Source organism: Calcarisporiella thermophila, assembly GCF_041956535.1.
Source record: "Calcarisporiella thermophila strain CBS 279.70 unplaced genomic scaffold VTP21scaffold_5, whole genome shotgun sequence".
Classification (NCBI taxonomy): domain Eukaryota; kingdom Fungi; phylum Calcarisporiellomycota; class Calcarisporiellomycetes; order Calcarisporiellales; family Calcarisporiellaceae; genus Calcarisporiella; species Calcarisporiella thermophila.
This window is the reverse complement of record NW_027192195.1, coordinates 868,773-888,110: the sequence shown is the minus strand read 5'-3', so window position 1 is coordinate 888,110 and position 19,338 is coordinate 868,773. Positions and strand designations below refer to the sequence as shown.

General features: G+C 40.8%; 7 protein-coding genes across 7 annotated transcripts; 6 read left to right on the top strand and 1 right to left on the bottom strand.

The window, feature by feature from the left end:
- Window positions 1–100: 100 nt before the first annotated feature.
- Window positions 101–475, bottom strand: VTP21DRAFT_9454 (uncharacterized protein; the record flags this gene model as incomplete). Its single annotated transcript, XM_069400412.1, has 2 exons — window positions 101–300; window positions 370–475. The coding sequence occupies 2 exons, from the start codon at window positions 473–475 to the stop codon at window positions 101–103; spliced, it is 306 nt and encodes a 101-aa protein (XP_069254341.1).
- A 490-nt stretch (window positions 476–965) lies between these two features.
- On the top strand, window positions 966–1,870 carry VTP21DRAFT_9453 (uncharacterized protein; the record flags this gene model as incomplete). The annotated part of the gene is made up of 2 exons (XM_069400411.1): window positions 966–1,104; window positions 1,176–1,870. The coding sequence occupies 2 exons, from the start codon at window positions 966–968 to the stop codon at window positions 1,868–1,870; spliced, it is 834 nt and encodes a 277-aa protein (XP_069254340.1).
- Window positions 1,871–2,406: 536 nt separating this feature from the next.
- VTP21DRAFT_9452 (uncharacterized protein) lies at window positions 2,407–3,150 on the top strand (the record flags this gene model as incomplete). The annotated part of the gene is made up of 2 exons (XM_069400410.1): window positions 2,407–3,042; window positions 3,115–3,150. 2 exons carry the CDS (start codon window positions 2,407–2,409, stop codon window positions 3,148–3,150), a joined length of 672 nt encoding a protein of 223 aa, XP_069254339.1.
- A 378-nt stretch (window positions 3,151–3,528) lies between these two features.
- Window positions 3,529–4,359, top strand: VTP21DRAFT_9451 (uncharacterized protein; the record flags this gene model as incomplete). Its single annotated transcript, XM_069400409.1, has 4 exons — window positions 3,529–3,756; window positions 3,815–3,897; window positions 3,968–4,230; window positions 4,298–4,359. 4 exons carry the CDS (start codon window positions 3,529–3,531, stop codon window positions 4,357–4,359), a joined length of 636 nt encoding a protein of 211 aa, XP_069254338.1.
- Window positions 4,360–5,092: 733 nt separating this feature from the next.
- VTP21DRAFT_9450 (uncharacterized protein) lies at window positions 5,093–7,938 on the top strand (the record flags this gene model as incomplete). The annotated part of the gene is made up of 9 exons (XM_069400408.1): window positions 5,093–5,213; window positions 5,303–5,408; window positions 5,477–6,191; window positions 6,250–6,472; window positions 6,537–6,727; window positions 6,798–6,955; window positions 7,024–7,098; window positions 7,178–7,377; window positions 7,454–7,938. The coding sequence occupies 9 exons, from the start codon at window positions 5,093–5,095 to the stop codon at window positions 7,936–7,938; spliced, it is 2,274 nt and encodes a 757-aa protein (XP_069254337.1).
- A 154-nt stretch (window positions 7,939–8,092) lies between these two features.
- Window positions 8,093–9,956, top strand: VTP21DRAFT_9449 (mitochondrial 37S ribosomal protein mS47; the record flags this gene model as incomplete). Its single annotated transcript, XM_069400406.1, has 8 exons — window positions 8,093–8,212; window positions 8,272–8,310; window positions 8,365–8,478; window positions 8,545–8,626; window positions 8,686–8,811; window positions 8,873–9,065; window positions 9,128–9,509; window positions 9,576–9,956. The coding sequence occupies 8 exons, from the start codon at window positions 8,093–8,095 to the stop codon at window positions 9,954–9,956; spliced, it is 1,437 nt and encodes a 478-aa protein (XP_069254336.1).
- A 1,575-nt stretch (window positions 9,957–11,531) lies between these two features.
- Window positions 11,532–19,220, top strand: VTP21DRAFT_9448 (uncharacterized protein; the record flags this gene model as incomplete). Its single annotated transcript, XM_069400405.1, has 26 exons — window positions 11,532–12,364; window positions 12,421–12,564; window positions 12,627–12,981; window positions 13,043–13,202; window positions 13,267–13,614; window positions 13,674–13,952; window positions 14,024–14,271; window positions 14,326–14,505; window positions 14,562–14,676; window positions 14,762–14,906; window positions 14,964–15,090; window positions 15,162–15,397; window positions 15,459–16,461; window positions 16,531–16,813; window positions 16,872–16,948; window positions 17,004–17,188; window positions 17,245–17,324; window positions 17,388–17,510; window positions 17,570–17,786; window positions 17,852–17,930; window positions 18,000–18,290; window positions 18,347–18,441; window positions 18,498–18,643; window positions 18,717–18,879; window positions 18,949–19,067; window positions 19,126–19,220. 26 exons carry the CDS (start codon window positions 11,532–11,534, stop codon window positions 19,218–19,220), a joined length of 6,126 nt encoding a protein of 2,041 aa, XP_069254335.1.
- Between the last annotated feature and the right edge of the window lie 118 nt (window positions 19,221–19,338).

Here is a 19,338-nt window from a genome sequence, read left to right as displayed (position 1 = left end):
ATTACAGAGAGATAAGAGGCCGGGCGGTGATCGGGGAATGATTAGCTTAGAAAACGAGCTCGAAACCCGAGAAGGGTTGAAAAGCCTTGACTGCCCAAATTCATCCGTCCCCGGTAAGATTTGGCCACCGATTTAGGTTGAGAAGCGGATTAACAGCCACTCCGAGTCTCTGCACGAAGGCAAGGCGTCCTCTGAATGATCTCTGGAGAGAGCGCGCTTGAATTCTCCGGCTCCTACGTGGAACGGCGCCCTCCTGATCCGAGTCCGTCCGCACTGTTGAATCAAGGAACCCGCTGAATTCTATGAGATTTGCTTTTGGAGTTTAGCTTTGCGCTGCGGTCAGCTCCAGTCAGTAGCAGCTTAGCTTACTGGAGGTGGGTGGGCTTCCATGCCGTATCGATGGGTTAACGGCAGCCAGCGTCGGTGGAATGAAAGAATCGCTCCCTCTAACCGCCGTGGAGTTGCTGCGGCCCATTTGTACGCGCCTCTCAAGTAGGGAATAGGAAGTTCCGCATTTTTTGATTTATTCAATTTATCAATTTCCTATTAGTTTTGGCTTGTGACTTCTAAACCAATCACCGGTCACAAATCCTGTCCCCTGCTGGACTGCGATGTTTTTTTTTCTCTCGCGCCCACCGAGGATTTTTTTCTTCCTCTTTTTCTCCAGTTGATATTGCCTTGAGGGCATTTTCCCCCACCGCTCTCTCCCCCGCTGTTCTCTGATAAATATCCTGCGATCCATTTCCAGAGAAATCGAGTATCTGCATCTCAACCTTTTACAAGAGTAAGTTTCCTCCCCCCGAATCCGCCATCCCCCCCAGCGGCTCTCTCTGAATCTCATCTCCCCGTCCATTTTTACTAGGGCTTTGAACTACACATTTTAGAAAGGGGACGCTCTTCAAGTAGGCTCTTTGAATCTAGTGCTTATTTTCGCTTCATTTTCATCTTGGACCGCACACCCTGGGATGGTGCCAGTCGCTCAGAACGGAGCAATGAACACAAGCGAGCATCTAACCGGCTCTAAACGGCCTATAGACATTGAGAAAATTCGACAAGAGAATCGAGAGCGAAAAAAGCGCTGGAGGGAATTGAATGAAGAAAGAAGTAAGTTTTCTCTTTTTCCCTGGAGCCCCAATCTTGATCAAGGATGATCGCTGACAACCATCGATTTATAGACAAGGACAATGATCTGCGATGCAGGGTTAATAAGCGAGCGAATAAGATCTTCGGGAAAGAAGACACAGAGGAAAAACGTCGTTGGATCGAGACCGAATTCTCTAAGCGGCGTAGTAAGCGTCAAGACAAAGAGAGGCGCCGGCAAGCAATCGAGGGAGCTGTACAACACACACCGCAACACTCGGGTATTCCATCTCTTACACCTACTTCAGTCGGCGAACTCTCTGCCGGTGGAAATATGATGAACGGCGCTGAGGACGGAAAGGGCGAGAGATCCGGCTTTAGTCATATGATATTGAAAAGCCTTTTGCGCGAGGGCAATGAAGGTTCTGGAGATAGAATCACTAACAGCGGCGAAGGCGGAGAGGCGGCCTCCAGTGGAAACGTGGCAAGTACCGAGAATCAGGATGCCTTGATGGCACGCTTGCATCAATTGGCTCAGGTTGCTGGCAAGAATGACCGGTTGATGGTTGCGGCTCTTGCCGCCGCTCTGGCAACAGAAAGTGCTCGTGGGCGGAACGGTATAGCTAATGGAGACAACAGTAATGGGGCCGCCGAGAAAATGGACGCAAATGCAGAAAATACAGCCGCAAATCCCGAGGCGGACGCTGTCGCTGGGACGGATGAAAAGGAGCACAAGGAACACACCATGGATGCGGTATTGACATTGATGCGGTTGAACGAAGCAAGTTAAAAAGAGCTTCTGCGAAACTTCCCTATCCAAAGCCCTTTTGTCTTGGCCTCTTATATATATGCATGCTAGTTGTACGTTCTCTTCTACTTCTGCCTGAACTTCTATTTTACTCTTACTGTGTGTACTGATTGACCTTTGTCTAATGTTCTAAAATCCCCCTTACTCTATTTTATTTTATTTTTATTTTTTTTGCTTATATAAATTAGCACTTTTTCATACGAAGGGTTTGGAGGAAAGAATGTCCTTTGCCTTTTTGGTTTATTTGGAACTAATATAAACATCAAATGATCGCAAGTAATCGAGCGCGCACCAATGGAATTTCTTTTGAGGGCAGTTTAGCCACCTTGATCATACCTCTTCATTTTCCATGGAATTGTTTCTCCGCCCCTATTTTCCGCCTCTTGTCCGCTTTTTTTATCTCTCTGTTTTAACCTCTTTTATTTCCGTTTTACACACTGTTCAGTATCGAACAAATAGTTCCAGTCGTTCTTCACAAGCCTAATCTTTAATCGACTACCGGAGACTTTTCCGCCCCGATGCAGTTGAAACTCGTGCTTATAGTGTTCATATATGCAGTTTTGCTAGGATGGGCGAGCGCTCTAGAGAAACGCCAAGGCAACAACCCCCCTAACCAGCCCTCGCCGTCTCCTAGGCCCACCGATCCTGAACCCCCCACTACTAGACCTCCGTCGACCACGACCCCTCCTCCCACCACCACCCCACCCTCTTCTACAACACCCCCTGTTACAACCGATCCCCCCACTTCTTCGAATCCCCCATCTAGCAGTTCCCCGCCGGTAACGTCCTCGGATCCAGTTACATCTAGCGCCCCACCTTCTTCAACCACAAGCCCGGTGCCCACCACTCCATCCACCTCTACTTCTACCACCATTATCAACCCAACTTCTCCCACATCTACGATTCCTGTCTCCTCCACTAGCACCCGAACTGCTCCTACCGGTTCGCTTGTGCCTAGTCCAAATGACGATTCAAGTGGGTCAAGAACACGCGCTATCATTATTGCTGTCTCTACAGTTGGGGGCGTGATTGTATTAGGTGCTGTTGCATTTGCAGCCGTGAAGTTTTTAAGGAGAAGAAGGCGTAGTGGATGGGATGAAGAGGAGGTGAGCAGCAGTGGATATGGTCCAGGTGGGATGTCCGACCCATTCAAGGTACCTCTTTAATATGCTTGATATAGCCTCGAGTTCCTTTTACTTATCACCACCATCCTTTTTTTACAATAGTCTACCCTCGACATGTATCACAAGAGGACGCACTAAGCTTATTTTCTAATTCTATGCTCTTAATTTCCCCAATTCCTTTTTTATTGATAAAATTTTATACATTGTCACGATATTATTGCATTTTTTTTTTTTCTTTTTTTCTTATGTTTTTCCTTTAGCCCTCCCCTATTATGGCACCTACTCCATTTTTTTTTTATCTGTCAGTTATCTTGCGTAATTCTGTACCTCCCTTTTCTCCCGTCATCTTATGTATTTAAGTCTATTTTGACTTCTCCATTAACCCTGACAAATAATCGTTTTCACCACCATCAAGGATCTAATGTTAAAATTATACCTTCCGTGACGTCATCCCCATTTAATTTTGCCTCGATTCTTTTCATAATATCTAGCCTCGTTTCATCAGTGTACTGAGGGATGCATCACCACACGGACATCTACTCCCTCACTCGTAAACAAAGGCCCCAACACCCAACTTATGGGACTTTAAACGCTAATATTAGCGATAGACCTGTGATAGCAGAGGAAAATGAGGGAGGTGAAGGTAGCCGAGATTCGAGTAAGTTGAAAGGTGTTGATCCCGAGGCCATGAATGATAATACAAATGAAGAAATCATCGGACCACCCTCACGTGAACATTGGAAGGCAAGTAATGCAATCTAGATTTTATACTGCTAGAGTTAAATCAGAGTCCACACTTTAGCCTGATTCAGAGGCGCGAAAATGTGGGATGCCGTATTGTAGAGTGCATTTTTGGCTGCTGGAGCGGCGGCATCACTGTCGACGGTAGAACATTGTCAAGATCACATTCCCCCTCTAACGTGAATAACATATATTTTCAATACTTTTTGCATAGCTGCGGCGATATATTTTGTTCTCGACACTGCAAAAAATATTTCCCCCTCGACCAGCACGCTCAACCACACCCGCGCGGGCAGCTTAGTCGCGTATGTGATCGATGCTACCTAGATCTTCAGGCAGATGATAAGCCAACATCTTTAGTTGACAGTGAACTTAATATTAATGAAAGAAAATTGGATGAGGAAGAAAATGGAATGGTTGCAGAAGGAGAAAGAAAGAGTCCGGAACCAAAAAATATAAACGTGAATCGATATATGGGTGAGTTATCTTATTTTGCCTTCTACGAGGATATTGCATTGAACTCAATATAAATCATGATATGCAGTGGACCCTCATGTGAACCCCACACCTTCTGTTCCGCTGGATTGGTCCTGGTCGACTTTTTGAAATATTTCATACATCATTCGCCCTATGAAGAGCAATAACCCTTTTTCATATATTCTACATAGGAAAACTTTTTAATGTTTATTTTACTCGTGTACTTTTAGACATCGCGACGACTATTTTTTTTTTTTCTCCCTCTACTTGGCTCATTTTTCCTTGCCGTAACGTGCTTTTAAGAAAATGGAAATACTTGTGTAAAGCCATCCCCTGGAAATTTGTAATAGATGATCATCTTGGAAAAACGCGTGTGTTCTAATATTAAGCTTAAGCCCTCATCCCTGTTGCTTCTTTTCATCATAGCGGGAGAATTAGCACACATAGTTTTGTCAAGCACTATTAGAGCAATAATTTGAAATTAAGGACTTCTGGATTTAAAAATCGAGTATTGCCCATGCCCCAAGGTGTATTGGGTATAATTGCAATATAAATATTAAATATACTCTGGACGAATAATTTTTCTTTGGAAGGAAATGTTAAAGAGCCTTCATTTCTCTATTTCCAATCGATAGAAACTCGCTGTACATGTGAAGAAAGAAGCATACAGCTTGACGCATAATATAATGCACTTAGGATACTAGCCTTAAACTCACAGAAATAAGACACCCTTTTGAGATGCCAATTTTTTTCTCCCATTTCAAAGGCGACACATTTTTACCATCTTATTAATTTATAAGCCACACATTCAAGGTATTCTATACCGAGATCCAAAAACCAAATTTAATAACTTTTAACAGCAATGTCTCGAAAAAAATATGGTATTAATGACACAGCTGATTCCTCTGAGGAGGAAGTGGACAGAGAAATGGAAGATTTCAAGATAATGGATCATGATGCTGCGCTGGATGCAGAAGGATTTGGTAAGATTAACTGAGCTGCTATCTAACAACACGCCTAGAAAATACACGAAAAATCATTCTAATTTTTTAACAATCTTGCCCGATCATAGGTGGGTATCAGAGAAAACGAAGAAAATTTACAAAAGAAGATGCTATGCTAGGTATCTTTGCCGATCGTTCTGACGATGACTTCAGCGACAGACCATCCTGGACTAAGTAAGAGCGTTGTAAATTTTCAGCCGAAATTGACTGAGAAAATGACCACTGGATTATATTTTATCTAGGGGCGTCTCCTTTGTTTCTGGGGGATTAAAAGAATCTGCAACTAATGAGGAGGATGCTTACAGTTCAGATGAGGACCATGATCGCCTTGTCAGAACTGGCGGGCTAGGTTTTGGCGAGAGTTCGAGTAGACGAGCTGCCTTCGCTTCTTCAGGACCAGCAGATACCCCAAGTCCTGGCTCAGATGCCTCCATGGAAACTTTACGTACAATGCAATTCGGGAATAAGCGCAACAAACCCCGTCTCCCGAATAAGAGATTAGGCAACGGTGTCACACGGGACGGCTCTGCAACTCCTCCTGTAGAGAAGGATTTTGCAGCGTTTTCACGGCACACGAAGGGATTTGGTCTAAAAATGTTACAAAAAATGGGATGGCGCGAGGGTCAAGGCCTCGGTTCGAGTGGAGAGGGAATTGCGCGCCCTATTGAAGTCCAGCTTCGTCCTGAAAAGGTTGGGATTGGGTTTGGAAGCACCAAGGAGAGAGCGAAGTCTTCATTAGCAGAAGAGCGAAGGAGAAGAGGAGGAAAGGTGAGTGGGGACGAGAATGAAGGCGAGCACTTTGTGTCAGTCAGACCAAAGGCCAATGCATGGAAAAAAACTGCTGGAGCAACAAAAGCAAAAATTAAATACAAGACGGCGGAGGAAATTATGCAAGAGGCAGATCAACAACCAGAAATAGCACCACAAGTCAGAATCATTGATATGACAGGCCCAGAGGTAACATAACCGTAAATATGGTTGAGAGACAATTGACCAATTTTTATATTTTTTACAGGCTCGCGAGCTGGGCTCCGTTAGCGAGATACGCTCACAATGGATGGCACCTGAAACCATGACACGTTTACCTGAGCTTCGTCATAATTTGCGTCTCATTGTCGATATGTCACAGGCAGATCTTGAAAACTTCACACGTGAGAAACGTATTCAGGCAGAACGAGTGAAATTTATGGAGATGGAACGGGATAGACTTCAAGCGTCTATCTCTAATGAAGCAAGAAGTGAGTTTTGACACTTTTTAGAATAGCTTGGTGAAGAATACTTTACCTTACCTTTTTTTTATAGAAATCAAACGTACTGCCGAGTTAAAGAATCTTGCTAAGGAATGTGAACGAATCAGTAAGCTAGCGCAATCAGCTGTGGCTCCCTCGATGGACTTGTTTGAAGAGCCATTTAGTCAAATTATTACCAACTATATGGAAGAATACGAATCATATCACTTAGATTCTCTAGTAATAAGCGTGATGGCGCCCATGGTAAGAAACCAGAGCCTTTTTTTAAAAAGTTTATTTGCCCCATTATTCACTCTAATGCTCTCTTCGACAGGTAAAGCAGATGCTTGCCAATTGGGAGCCGCTCAAAGATCCCTCACTCGCACTCGATATCTTCCAGAAATGGCGAGTTCTTCTCAGAACCAACCCACCCACACCTATTCTGAACGATCCGCTAGGGATGGATCTAGACGAAGTGCCTGGACGACAAAGGTATGCCTATATCTTTGTTTATTGTACGAGCGCCATTTACTCACGCCAAACGATCATTATCTATTCAGAGATGCTCAGTTAATGACCCCTTTTGAGAGCATGATGTATAGTATTTGGCTACCAAAGATTAGATCAGCCATAAAGTAAGTAACCTTCCTTAGCCTTATTGCTAGCCCTGATCTTCCAAGTTCCAAGTATTCATTACTTTTAATTGTTATCTAGCAATGAGTGGGATATTCGAGATTTTGAGCCCGTAATCACGCTCCTTGAGTGCTGGCAGCCGCCATTGCTGCCAGTATTTATTTATGAAAACATTTTGGATCAACTAGTGATGCCCAAACTAACGCGCGAGGTAAACAACTGGGAACCGCGAAGAGAGCAGAACATTGACCGATGGCTTCACCCATGGCTCCCTATCCTTGGTAAATTAACACCTTTCCTTCTCCCTTTTCCCTTCCCCACCCCTAACTAAAGATTTAACGTATATCATCCATATAGAGGATCGAATGGAGCCACTCTATGCCATAATCCGACATAAACTTAGCGTATATCTTCAAAACTGGCATCCGTCAGACACAAAAGCACTTTCTATTCTTCGTCCATGGCATACCGTCTTTCAACCCGCTGACTTTGAGCTACTACTTATCAAGGCAATCATGCCCAGACTCGCTTCTGTACTCCGCGATGAATTCCGCATTAACCCTCGTAAACAAGACCTCGAGCCGCTGAAGTGGGTGCTTGCCTGGCAGGAGCTGGTTTCCCCCGTGCTACTGGCACAATTACTGGAAAATGAAATGTTCCCTCAATGGCTTCAGATATTGCAGACGTGGCTTGCTCATCATCCTAATTTCGAAGAGGTAACACAGTGGTATCAATGGTGGAGAGAACTTATACCGCAAGCGCTGAGGGAACAACCTGGGCTGGCTGAGCAGTTTAAGAAAGCATTAGATATGATGAACGCGTCCCTCGCCGGTAATTTATGAAATTGAAGTTCTAACATAGTAATTTCCCACGTAACAAATTATTATTATCGAAAATGGATCGAATCAAGGAGTTTTGGTGTGATTTTTTTTTTTTGTATTATATTGCGAGTTAAAAGCATCAATAAATCCTTAGAATCTTTTTATTTTCCAAAGGATGTACCGCTTTATGCGTAATTCTACCCTACTTTCTTCTCCAAAACCATTTTCATTTAGGATGACAGCAGAGAACCGAATTAAACAGCTGACTAGCATCCTGAACAATAGCCAAATGCGCGTAAGTATACTACAAACATTTTTATAAGAAATAGTAAATTTTAACAAGTACATTACAAGATGTCGACGAGTTCAAACCCGCTGGATGAATCGGAACAAGTAGGTTGAATTTTCAACAAAGAATTGCATAATCTTACCCTATGAGTGTACAAGACAGATGTGCTACACCAGAAAATTCTCGGCGCCCGCTTTTTCACTTTAAATCGTCCTAATGCTCTTAATGCCCTTAATCTCAGCATGGTACGAAACATGACACCTCAGCTTCAGGTATCAAAGCTAGTTCGAGCGTGTGTATATTCATTCCAACAAAGATTAATATATTTTAGAATTTAGGCTTGGGATTTATCGGATTTATGCCATGTGGTCATATTGAAGGGAGCGGGTAAAGCTTTTTGTGCGGGCGGGGATGTCAAGAGTTGGTATAAGTTGTGTGTTCAATGGAATTGCCACCTGATTAAATTCAATATTTATTAGGCGTCATTGAGCTTGCTCAAAAGAAAGATCCGTTAGCACTTAGATTTTTTGAAGAAGAATATCAGCTTAATCATCTAATTGCGACATTGAAGACTCCTTTTGTTGCCATTTTAGATGGAGTAACGAGTTGAGTGAATAGGGATATTTTTTTGATTACTATTATTAATATTATATTACCTCTTTGTAGTGGGGGGAGGTGTCGGTCTTTCCGTACATGCCCCCTTTCGTATTGCAACTGAAAACACGGTATTCGCCATGCCTGAGACGAAAATTGGTTTTTTTCCTGACGTGGGGGGATCATTTTTCTTACCTCGGATGGACGGCGAGCTTGGCACCTATCTAGCACTGACTGGGGCAAGGCTCAAGGGCGAAGATGTGTTGTACGCGAAGTCATTATTGCAATTTTTTCTCTTAGAGATATTGATTTTAACTCTTTTTTTAGCCGAGCTGGTATAGCCTCTCACTTTGTTCCCTCTAAAAGTCTAACTGACCTTGAAGAACGATTGATGGAACTTGAATCCTCTGATTACGGCGTCATTAATGCCGCGATCGAAGAGGTTGCAGATTCGGATCCCCACCACCACTTTTCTCTCGGCGGAGAAATTCGCAAGATAATTGATAAGTGTTTCTGCCATAATAATCTCGAAGAAATTGTAAAAGCATTAGATGAAGATCCATCCGAATTTGCGAAAATGACAAAAGATACTCTTTTGCAAATGTCACCAACGAGTTTAAGGGTAACTCTGGAACAGCTCAGAAGAGGAAAGGAGATGAGTATCGCTGAGTGCTTTAAGATGGAATATCGACTTGCGCAACAATTTTTGGTCATTTTATTTAGACCTGTGTCAAGCCCGATTCCACGTATTAATCTTCTTCTTATTTATATTTAGGTCACTCATGATTTTCACGAAGGAGTCAGTTCACTTCTAATTACTAAAACAAATTCCCCATCTTGGAATCCTCCAACCTTACAAGACCTATCCCCCGAGATCCTTCAAATATTCTTCGATATGCCCAAGCCTTTCACTCTAGAACTTCTCAATTCCACTGACTTTTTCTCTTATCCACACGCATACTTTGCGCTTCCTAGCGAAGAGGAAGTGCGCAATGCTGTTATGCGCTTAGAGCCAAATGCAGGATCTCTAGAATCCTCACGTAAGAAAGTAATTGATATACTTACTAGAGAACGTCATGGAAAGCGCGGTGTACGTGAAAAGGTCGAAGAAGTTTTAGATAGACGCATATCGGAAAAATTTCAATGGATTGAGTGATTTGATCTAACCTCTGATGAGCAAATATACGCTATTCGAATTCCGATGATGCAAATCCCATTTTGTTATTTAATACTTAAGTTACTAGAATATGTATCAAGGTGGCTATTTAAATGAGTATATCATTATATATTGGCAAATTGTGAAATATTCTCAAATTTGAAACTCAAAAAGAATAATTTTACTTCATATACTTATGAGAATACACATTTTCTTTGCAGATGACCTCAGATTTAATAATTCTTCTGATCCTGCTCTGTTGGTCCCCATTGATCTATACAGATAGAAATCAGGGTAGATTGGCAATCTCGAAAGCTATTTTATCCGGTCACGGCTTAGTTCATGGGAGTATTATTCAACTTGAGTATAACAAGGTATTCTCTATATATATGGAGAATATATAAGCCACGGTATATCCACCAAAGTATTGCTTGCAGTATTTTGACATGGCCACGAGAAATCTTACCTCAAAATTTGAGGCTCATAAAACTAGTTTACTTCACCTAAGCTGCAAATCTATGTTTTCGTATTTTAATTTTCACAAACTAATTCCAATAGGTGAACCTCTGTGTTTAAGAAGTGCTAGAGAGCTATAGAAATCACTCTGGGTACTTCTACGTTATGCAGATGTAATTTTTGCTAATTTTTTGTCTGAAATTACTGTATATTAGCTATCATTCAGAGCCAAAAAGGAAAACTGGTTCCGCATACTTCTTTATGTAAATTCCGATATCCAAAATTGGAATGTCAGGTAGTTGGAGATACTAGGACGGGAATAGTTGACTGAGCTCTCAAGGAAGGGATGTATATCTAAGGAACTTTGAAAAAATAACTATTGACTTTGTGCTAGATTCTTTGCACGACCCTTTTTAGAGTGTTTGTTGGGAATACACTAAAAGATCAAAAATAAAAGAAAATAAATGATCTTCTTCAACATATTCATTTTGTTATTATTCCTCTACTATGAATATCCTTGTGGCGTGAGCTTATTCCATATCTATAACGCGATCGGCTATATTTGATTTTATGCAGTATGGAGTTTGAGCTCGTACTTTTATGCGTGCATTACGTATCGTCGATTTATTTAACTTTTCATCAGCGAGATTTTGTGATGCAAATTAAGGAGCAGCCACTTCACCAAACTTGTATGTTTTATTGAGGCGAGTTTTGGATACGGGAGAGTGTAACAGAGCTTAGATTGTCGCATAATGCTTGCTATCCTGAGATTCTCTTTGATTATCCATAGACCAATTAGATTAGATATCTCATTTTCATTGATGGTTTTTTCGTTAGTAAATACCTGTGACTGTTTGTTGCTTTTGGGGATTATGAAGTCCAAGTTCAAAAATCACTTAGGTGTTGCCCTTTGATTTTTGGCTCTATATTTCTATTTTACTTAACCAGGGTTTAGGTGAAACCCGTCTATACACACCACACAGACCAGCATAGAAAAGAGTAAACTAGTTATTATTATCTTCCATATTATCCAAGGCTCGCTTCTTACATCTGAAAGAGATAGAGTCGGTTTGGTTTCTTGAGTATTTTTTCCTGTTTCTTCCCATCATTGTCTTCGACATGTCGGGTCATAGCGAGCCCCGGCATTCTATTGCTTCCAGTTCCGGGAATGTAGACTCTGACGTCGAGTCGATGGGGCAGGAGGGGTTCCCCTTAGAAGCTGTGGAGCGGCAGCCCACCCCTTTCCCTGCATTTTTTAGCCCGACCCATCAAATTAACAGAAGTCAGACATTACATTTCCAAAACGAACATCATCCGCACTCCCCCGTAAACAATAGTCCAATAAGGCCCTATATACGCGCTCGATATTCATATTCCGCACCAGAAATATCACATCATAGGCCACCAGATACACATAGTGAACACGATGAAGAAGAGGATCCCGGGAACTGGGCAAATAGACTTGGTTCGGATATCTCGCATATTTTGCGGGATGTGTCACATCGTGTCGTCAGATTGAACAGAAATGAGGGCTATTCTTCGGGCGATGCATCATCTATTTCTAGCAAAAGAAGCAGATTGTCTTATGATGGGCATTCTGAAAAGTCGGGGGACGGAACTGTGACTCCCAAGGCTTCTTCACGAGACAGCTTATCTATCCCGGATAATAAGCTGGCAGCCGCTAAGCAAGCGTCCATAACTTGGTCCGTGCCACGAAGTCCTATTCTTGAAAGCCATTCTGCATCTTTGGATAGAGAGAAGTCTTCGCCATTACCTGTTACTAGATTCCAAGACGAACTTCCAACTCCATTAAATCACCCAGTAAGCCAGTCTCAAGATTTATCTGACAGTAATATAAATTCGAGTGGACTTGTATTGCAAGGAAAGTCGCTGTTCTTATTCGGCCCCAAGAACGGCTTTCGCGTTGCTCTTGCCCGATTTTTAAAATACAGGTGCTTCTTACCTTAAGGTGCTCCCATTACACTTATACTTATATACATATTTTTAGATGGACGGAGACGTTTATTTTTTTAATGATATTGCTCAACTGGGTTATTCTTTCAATATCACCGATATATGATCCACTTGAACGAGCAGAATTTGGAAAGAAGTGGTCGGATTATGTGCAATTCGCTATTTATATAATTTACACGTAAGCAATAGAGTGTTTTCGAGATGAGGCTAATTTTATTAAATCTATTTTAAAATCATTAGAATTGAGGCAGTCTGTCGCATTATAGTCTATGGATTCCTATTCAATCCAACAGTTTCCACTATTGCTCCTTCGGGGTCCCACACCAGTTTAGTCTCCCAACAGTCTGGAGCCTCTGGAGGAAAGCCAACCCCGGGCGTGAACCGGGTTGAACAGCCTGGGAATGAGCAGACCTCAAATAAGATCGCTCATACCGCGTATCTTCGAAGTGGTGCTAATGTGCTTGATTTCATTGTGGTGTTGTGCTACTGGATAGACTTCATCATGGTAATGACGAGTTTGCCTCGAATAGCCTTATTTCGCGGATTAAGCGCATTGAGACCATTGAAGCTTTTAGCTTTAACGCAGGGAATGTCGGTAAGTACATGTGTATTCTCTAAGTGAAAATTGAGGCCACGCTAATATAAAGGTTGCATAGACAATATTGAATTCGATAAAAATCAGCGTCCCACTACTTCTTAACGTGATGATATTCATCGCATTTTTCTTATTGTTATTTGCTTTGATTGGACTTTTATTGTTCCAAGGGGCATTGACGCGAAGATGCGTTTTGATTGAAAATGGAGATATAAATATAAGTAGGTATAGAAGTGGCCTAGCTACATATGTTAACTCTGATTTTTCATCTATTTTACTCTACAGCAAATATTGCAATGCCTGAACATATTTGTGGAGGCTATTGGAACAATACATCGTTGTTTGGGGTGTATGGCAATAATGGTCCTGAGCCATTCGATGTGACGCGTATGGGCTCCTATATATGTCCTCAGGGACAAGTATGCATTAGCATACCCAATCACAATCCTAAAAAGGATACTTTAAGCTATGCGAATGTCTTCTATTCCTTTGTCACTGCGTTCGTGGTATCAAGCATGGAGTTGTGGACGGATGTCATGTATATGGTCATGGATGGTGACTCCTTGCTTGACCCAATATACTTCGTTCTGGAGGTGTTCATTCTTGCGATGGTGATGATCCAATTGTTCATCGGTAGGTAGCGATTTTTTTATAATGAATTGGATGGGCTACACTATCATCTTTGTTTCTAGCTGTGATTACAACTGCATTTTCTAAGATACGAGCGGAGAGCAAACACGGTGCCTTCACCACTGATACCCGAAGTGCTCCTATCTTGATGGATTTTGAAAATGGAGACTGGTCCCTATCTGATCCTATGTATTCTAAACTACACCCGTGGAGACAAAAAATATCGCTGTTTATAAACGGATCAGCATATGCTTATATCGCTGGAGTCATTATAGGACTTGACATGGCCGTTATGGCGATTAATCATGCCGGTGCATCTCCCACATTATTAAAAGCTTTAGGTGAGTATATAAAGTACAGATTGTTTTATTTGAAGTATAACGCGACTCTACATACGCTTTTTATTTTACAGATAACGCCGAAACTGCCTTTACGGCGTACTTTGCGTTGGAGATCGTCGTACGTTTGATGGTATATCCTTCGCTTCGTCACTTCTGGCAAATCAATCGCAATAAAGCCGATCTCATCCTTGCCATTGCGACTATTATTATTCAAGTTCCAACGATCCATAATTGGAGTGGCTACCGGTTTCTCACTGCATTTCAAATCTTAAGAGCGTATCGTTTACTCGTCTGTTTTCCCAAAGTGAATCAGCTGACAGTGAGTAATATTTGCTCAAAATTTTGATCTTTTTACTGATGCATATTCTAATAGCAAATCGTCGTTGGCAATGCAAGCGGAATCATCAATTTGATACTCTTCACATTTGTATTTATGTTCGTAGTTACGCCTGTGCCCATGCAACTCTTCGGTGGATTGATTGAACCAATGGAAAATGGCGAGCCAAAAATTCCATTTCAAACATTCGATCAATCGTTTGTTGCGCTATTCATTGTAAGCATCATTCAATGTTTATAGTTTGTATTGTTTACTAATGCTTAATCGAATAGATTTTTTCGGGAGAAAATTGGGTCGACTTTCTGTATGATGCCATGGAGGCGCAATCTGGCTTTCAACGAGGATACACAGCAATATTTTTCATCCTCTATTACTTCGTTGCACATCGTATCCTTTTCTTTCTTTCTAGCTTTTCGGACATATAGAGATTTACATTATTACCTTGACCTATCTTTCTGTTTCAATTCAACAGACATCGTCCTCAGTCTCTTCGTTGCCATTGTTCTCGAAAACTTAGATCTTGAAGACGATGAAAAATTATCACAACAGGTAGAGCAGTATTTTAACAAGAAAAAAATACAACAAGAAGACGAAGGATATTCAAAGCGAAAATATTGGTAATTTTATAATTGAGCTACGTTTATCAACTGGTTGTAAATGCTCCCATTTATTAGGTATATTGGATTTCTTAAATTTCTCCCGCGAAATCAAAGGCTACTTCGCGTGAAATCTTTACCTCAGGACATGGTACCTGATCTTTCAAAAGGGCACTTCTATAAATTTATGGTGGGAGAAAAAGATGTAAATATATTTTCTTTACTTAGCTGCCGACGTGCATTTCTTGATATTACGATTTTTGTTTATTGATACAGGAAACAGAGGAAAAGCGGAAAGGCGGACTAGAATTTCTGTTTACTTGGTTCAACAAGCTTTTTAAAAGGACTAAATCTGAGATTACTACCGTTAGTTTAAATGGAAAAGATGACGAGGAGGAGGTCAGACAAGGTAGCCAACATAGTCCTCGACACAGATTTTCACAATGGTGGCGACATTCGCAAGTTGATGGAAAATTAAACGACAAAATGTTAAAGAAACAGGATACTTTTCGGTTTGTGTCGCGTCAGATTGTTTTTACTTTAAATGTTTAACCATGCCTATTATCATCGTAGTTCCAATCACGATACAGAGCAAGAGCAAAAGCAAAGTCTTAGACATATATTAGAAGATGAACTTCGCGAGCTCTTTCCAAACTACAATAATTCTTGGGGCATTCTTCCACCCAACCACCCATTTCGTAAGTTCTGCCAACGAATAGTGGGATCTAGTACAGACAAAAGCGTGGAAAAACGCAGTATATTCAACTGGTTCATAATGGCATGCGTATTAGCAAGTGTTGTGCTAGTGGTTGTGAACGATCCAGCTACTAGGATGCGGGCTAGTGACAGAGATAAAGATGTACTCAAGTATACAGAGCTCAGCCTCCAGCTAATTTTTACGCTTGAGATTTTTATACGTGTCACTGCCGATGGCTTGCTTTTTACACCCTCCAGCTATCTGAGCAACGGTTGGAATCGCTTGGATTTTGTAGTTGTCTTATTGGGATACGTGGGCATGTTCTTGGAATCGACTAGCACCAATTTCGATCGAGTACTAAGTGCATCCAAAGCTATGCGTATCTTGCGTTTGATTCGTTATTTTCCAAGAGTTCGCGCGATGTTCTATGATATATTCCTTGCATTACCCCGAATCATCGATGCGACCCTGCTTTCAATTTTTATGATTGTACCCTTTGCGCTCTATGGTGTCAACTTATTTGCTGGCAAGTTTGCATCATGTAATGACCCTGGGATTAATTTTGAGGTCGATTGTACCGGCGAATTTTTTGCAAACACTCAGCAATACGGTGTTCTTAATGCGAGTGGTGCAGCTGAAATTTTAATCCCTCGAGTATGGAGCAACCCCATTAGCTACAATTTTGACAACTTTCCTTCAGCAATGTTGGCGTTATTTGAAATGGCAGCGCTTGAAGGATGGGTTGATGTCATGATAACGGGCATGCAAATACCAGAAAATATCGGCGAACAGCCTAATTTCAGCTGGGATGACTCGAAGCGCTTCTATTTTATTTTTTTCATAGCATTCGTATTTTTAGGCGGAATTGCAGTTGTACAGGTAAACTATCTTTTGTTTTAAAATAAAATAGGTCGACTCAATATGAATATGCTACCTCAACCCCTTTAGATTTTCATTGGCATTATTTTGGAAACCTTTAAACAACGGAGTGGCATTAGTCTCCTGACGTTAGAGCAAGCTCAATGGCGTGATTTGCAACGTCAACTAAAATTAATTCGAGCCTCCAGTGTGCCCGTACGACCATCCTCACCTTGGCGTGCGAGATGTTTTGACATGATTACGGACAAAAAGGGCTATTTTCAACATTTTATGACCGGAGTAATTGTTTTAAACATATTAATTATGGCGACAGAATATGAAGGGCAGCCTGAAATTTTACAGAGAGTGAGAGGTAAAAATACATTTCAATTAGAAGAAACACTTTATATTAACTATTCCAATATATTTAGCATGCTTTTATCTTGTCTTTATCCTGCTCTATGCTTTTGAAATTCTAGTGAAAATGTTAGGACTTGGATGGCGCAAGGTAAATTTTTTTTTTTGGATTAATTAACCCCCCAATATTAATGTATTATGAATAGTGGCGAGAGAATGGGTGGAATTTATATGATTTAATCGTTGTAACCGGCGCACTTGTGAGCGTATTTCCACGTTTTTGGGTGCATATTCAGTGGGTGAATAGAATTGAGAGCGTATTTATGGTGGCGATTGCTTTCAGACTCGCTCAAAAATTCCGTGCTTTGAAGACACTATTCAAGGCATTCGCGTAAGTGTATTTTACTAGTTCGAACTGGAACTCTTCTCATATTGCACTTTTTGAAGCGATGCAATGCCGGCAATCGCAAACGTGACAGCAGTATTCTTGTTGGTGCTTGTTATTTATGCAATCATGTTCATGGAAGGTTTGTTTAATATTAATTAGTTTATGTGATTGAATAGATTTTTACAAATCATTCTATTTGAAGTGTTCGGACTGACTAGATTTAATGAATGGTACAACCCCCATGCCAATTTCCGAAGTTTCTCGGATTCACTGCTCCTTCTGGTGCGCATCGTGACGGGTGAGAACTGGAATAAAGTGATGCACGGTAAAAAAAAAGCACATTTAAACTAGTTTCGTATTCGCTTTTTAACATTTGATTTAAAGATTGTATGGTTGAACCACCCTATTGTGTTTATGATCCTAAGGAGCCGTTAAATAGTGATTGCGGGCATGCAATATGGGCATACATTCTCTTTATCTCGTTTTACGTCATCTGCACTTACATTTTCCTGAACATGTTTATTGCCGTAATCATCCATAGCTTCTCATACATTTATGAAGAGGATGACCTCAGCTTGATTACGATGGACGATTTAAATGAGTAATTATGTTACAATATCGAGTGTTTCATTTATGTACTTATATTTAATATATCTCTATGGATAGATTCAAGAGATGCTGGGCTCACTTTGACCCTTTGGGCACTGGGTATATTCCACCCGAAGATTTTGTCAAACTAATTAAGGTATCTCTACATTTTTTGAATTTTTTACTTAAGCATTTTTGCCATTTAGTAATACGTGTCTTATTAAAGCGAATCAAAGGAAAATTCGGGATGCGCATATACGACGACCAATATACCATACCAAATCTTCTCAAAGCAAGTCTCGATGCCGAATATAAGCGCCGCCCATCGGTTTCCGCTTCATATCAAGATGAAGCTTCTGTTGACCGAACCCTTAATGTTGCTAATTCAAATGACCCACCTGATAATAAGCGAGATTATTCATCCAAAGTGAATCTACAGAATTTAAATGGAATCTTACAAGGCATGGATATGAACACTGTGAGAGAGAGAAAAAATTTATTTAATAGAATCTATAAGGTGAGATTATTGGAGCTTAGAAGGGAAAACCAGAAAATACTAATTATTCAATGTAGGAAATCATGTTATCTGCTCGTATTCGTGGCCTTGCTTTTAATAGTGTATTGTCTGTTCTTTCCTATATGCTTGTTGATACAAACAGAGCACTTAGGTAAGCAAAACTGGCATAGAAGCAGATTGCCTCAAAGAAATTAATGCATTGTATAGTCTCGAGGAAATGGTTCGTCGTCGCGATTTTATCCAAGATCTCGAAAAGTCCGTAAATGAAGAGAGGTTGAATGGTTTCTTACGCACTTTAGTCCAGCGCCGACGCTATTTGAAAATTAAGCAGGAGATGAACAGAAACCAGCAAGGTTCATATGAAATTATCATCTTCTAATAATGAGTATAGCTAATAATTCTGTTTCTGTATTATGATTTTGTTAGTTCCCACGATCCTCGTGCGATCACCCTCTAATAATCGTAATAGAAATACAGAGTCTCCATCTTTACAGAAGTCCGCAAATCAACAAACTACCCTCCCCGTTTCCCAACAGCTTTCGCGCCAGCATACTAGCAGCTCTTCACCTAATTCTGCACCCCATGAGGAGTAAGTTCTATATAGCCAAAAAATATGAATATTATAAATTGCCTTGTATTGAAAATTTTGCATAACTAGGCAAAAATATTCTAGCTCCTTGCCAACATCGGATTTGATCCAGGGAATCGAAAGCGAAGACATTAGCGCTACTCAGGCGAAAGCTGTGATGGGTTTAGTTGCTAAAAATGTTTGGGCCAGTAAGATATCTATATATTATTTCGAATATAAATTGGTATATTCACTTCGTATTACTAGCTTTGTTAGATGAGTTCTCGAAAGAAGAAGAATTAAGATTAGAAGCAGACATGAAAACAGGCTTGCCAAGGGGAGAGCTAGAGCCTCCTTTATGATCTAATATTGTAAATTAAACCATAATGTACAACTTCATTTTATTTAATCATATTCATATTAAAATGTATATTATTAAACGAAGCAAACTGATCAACTAATTTCATAAATATTCCAGCA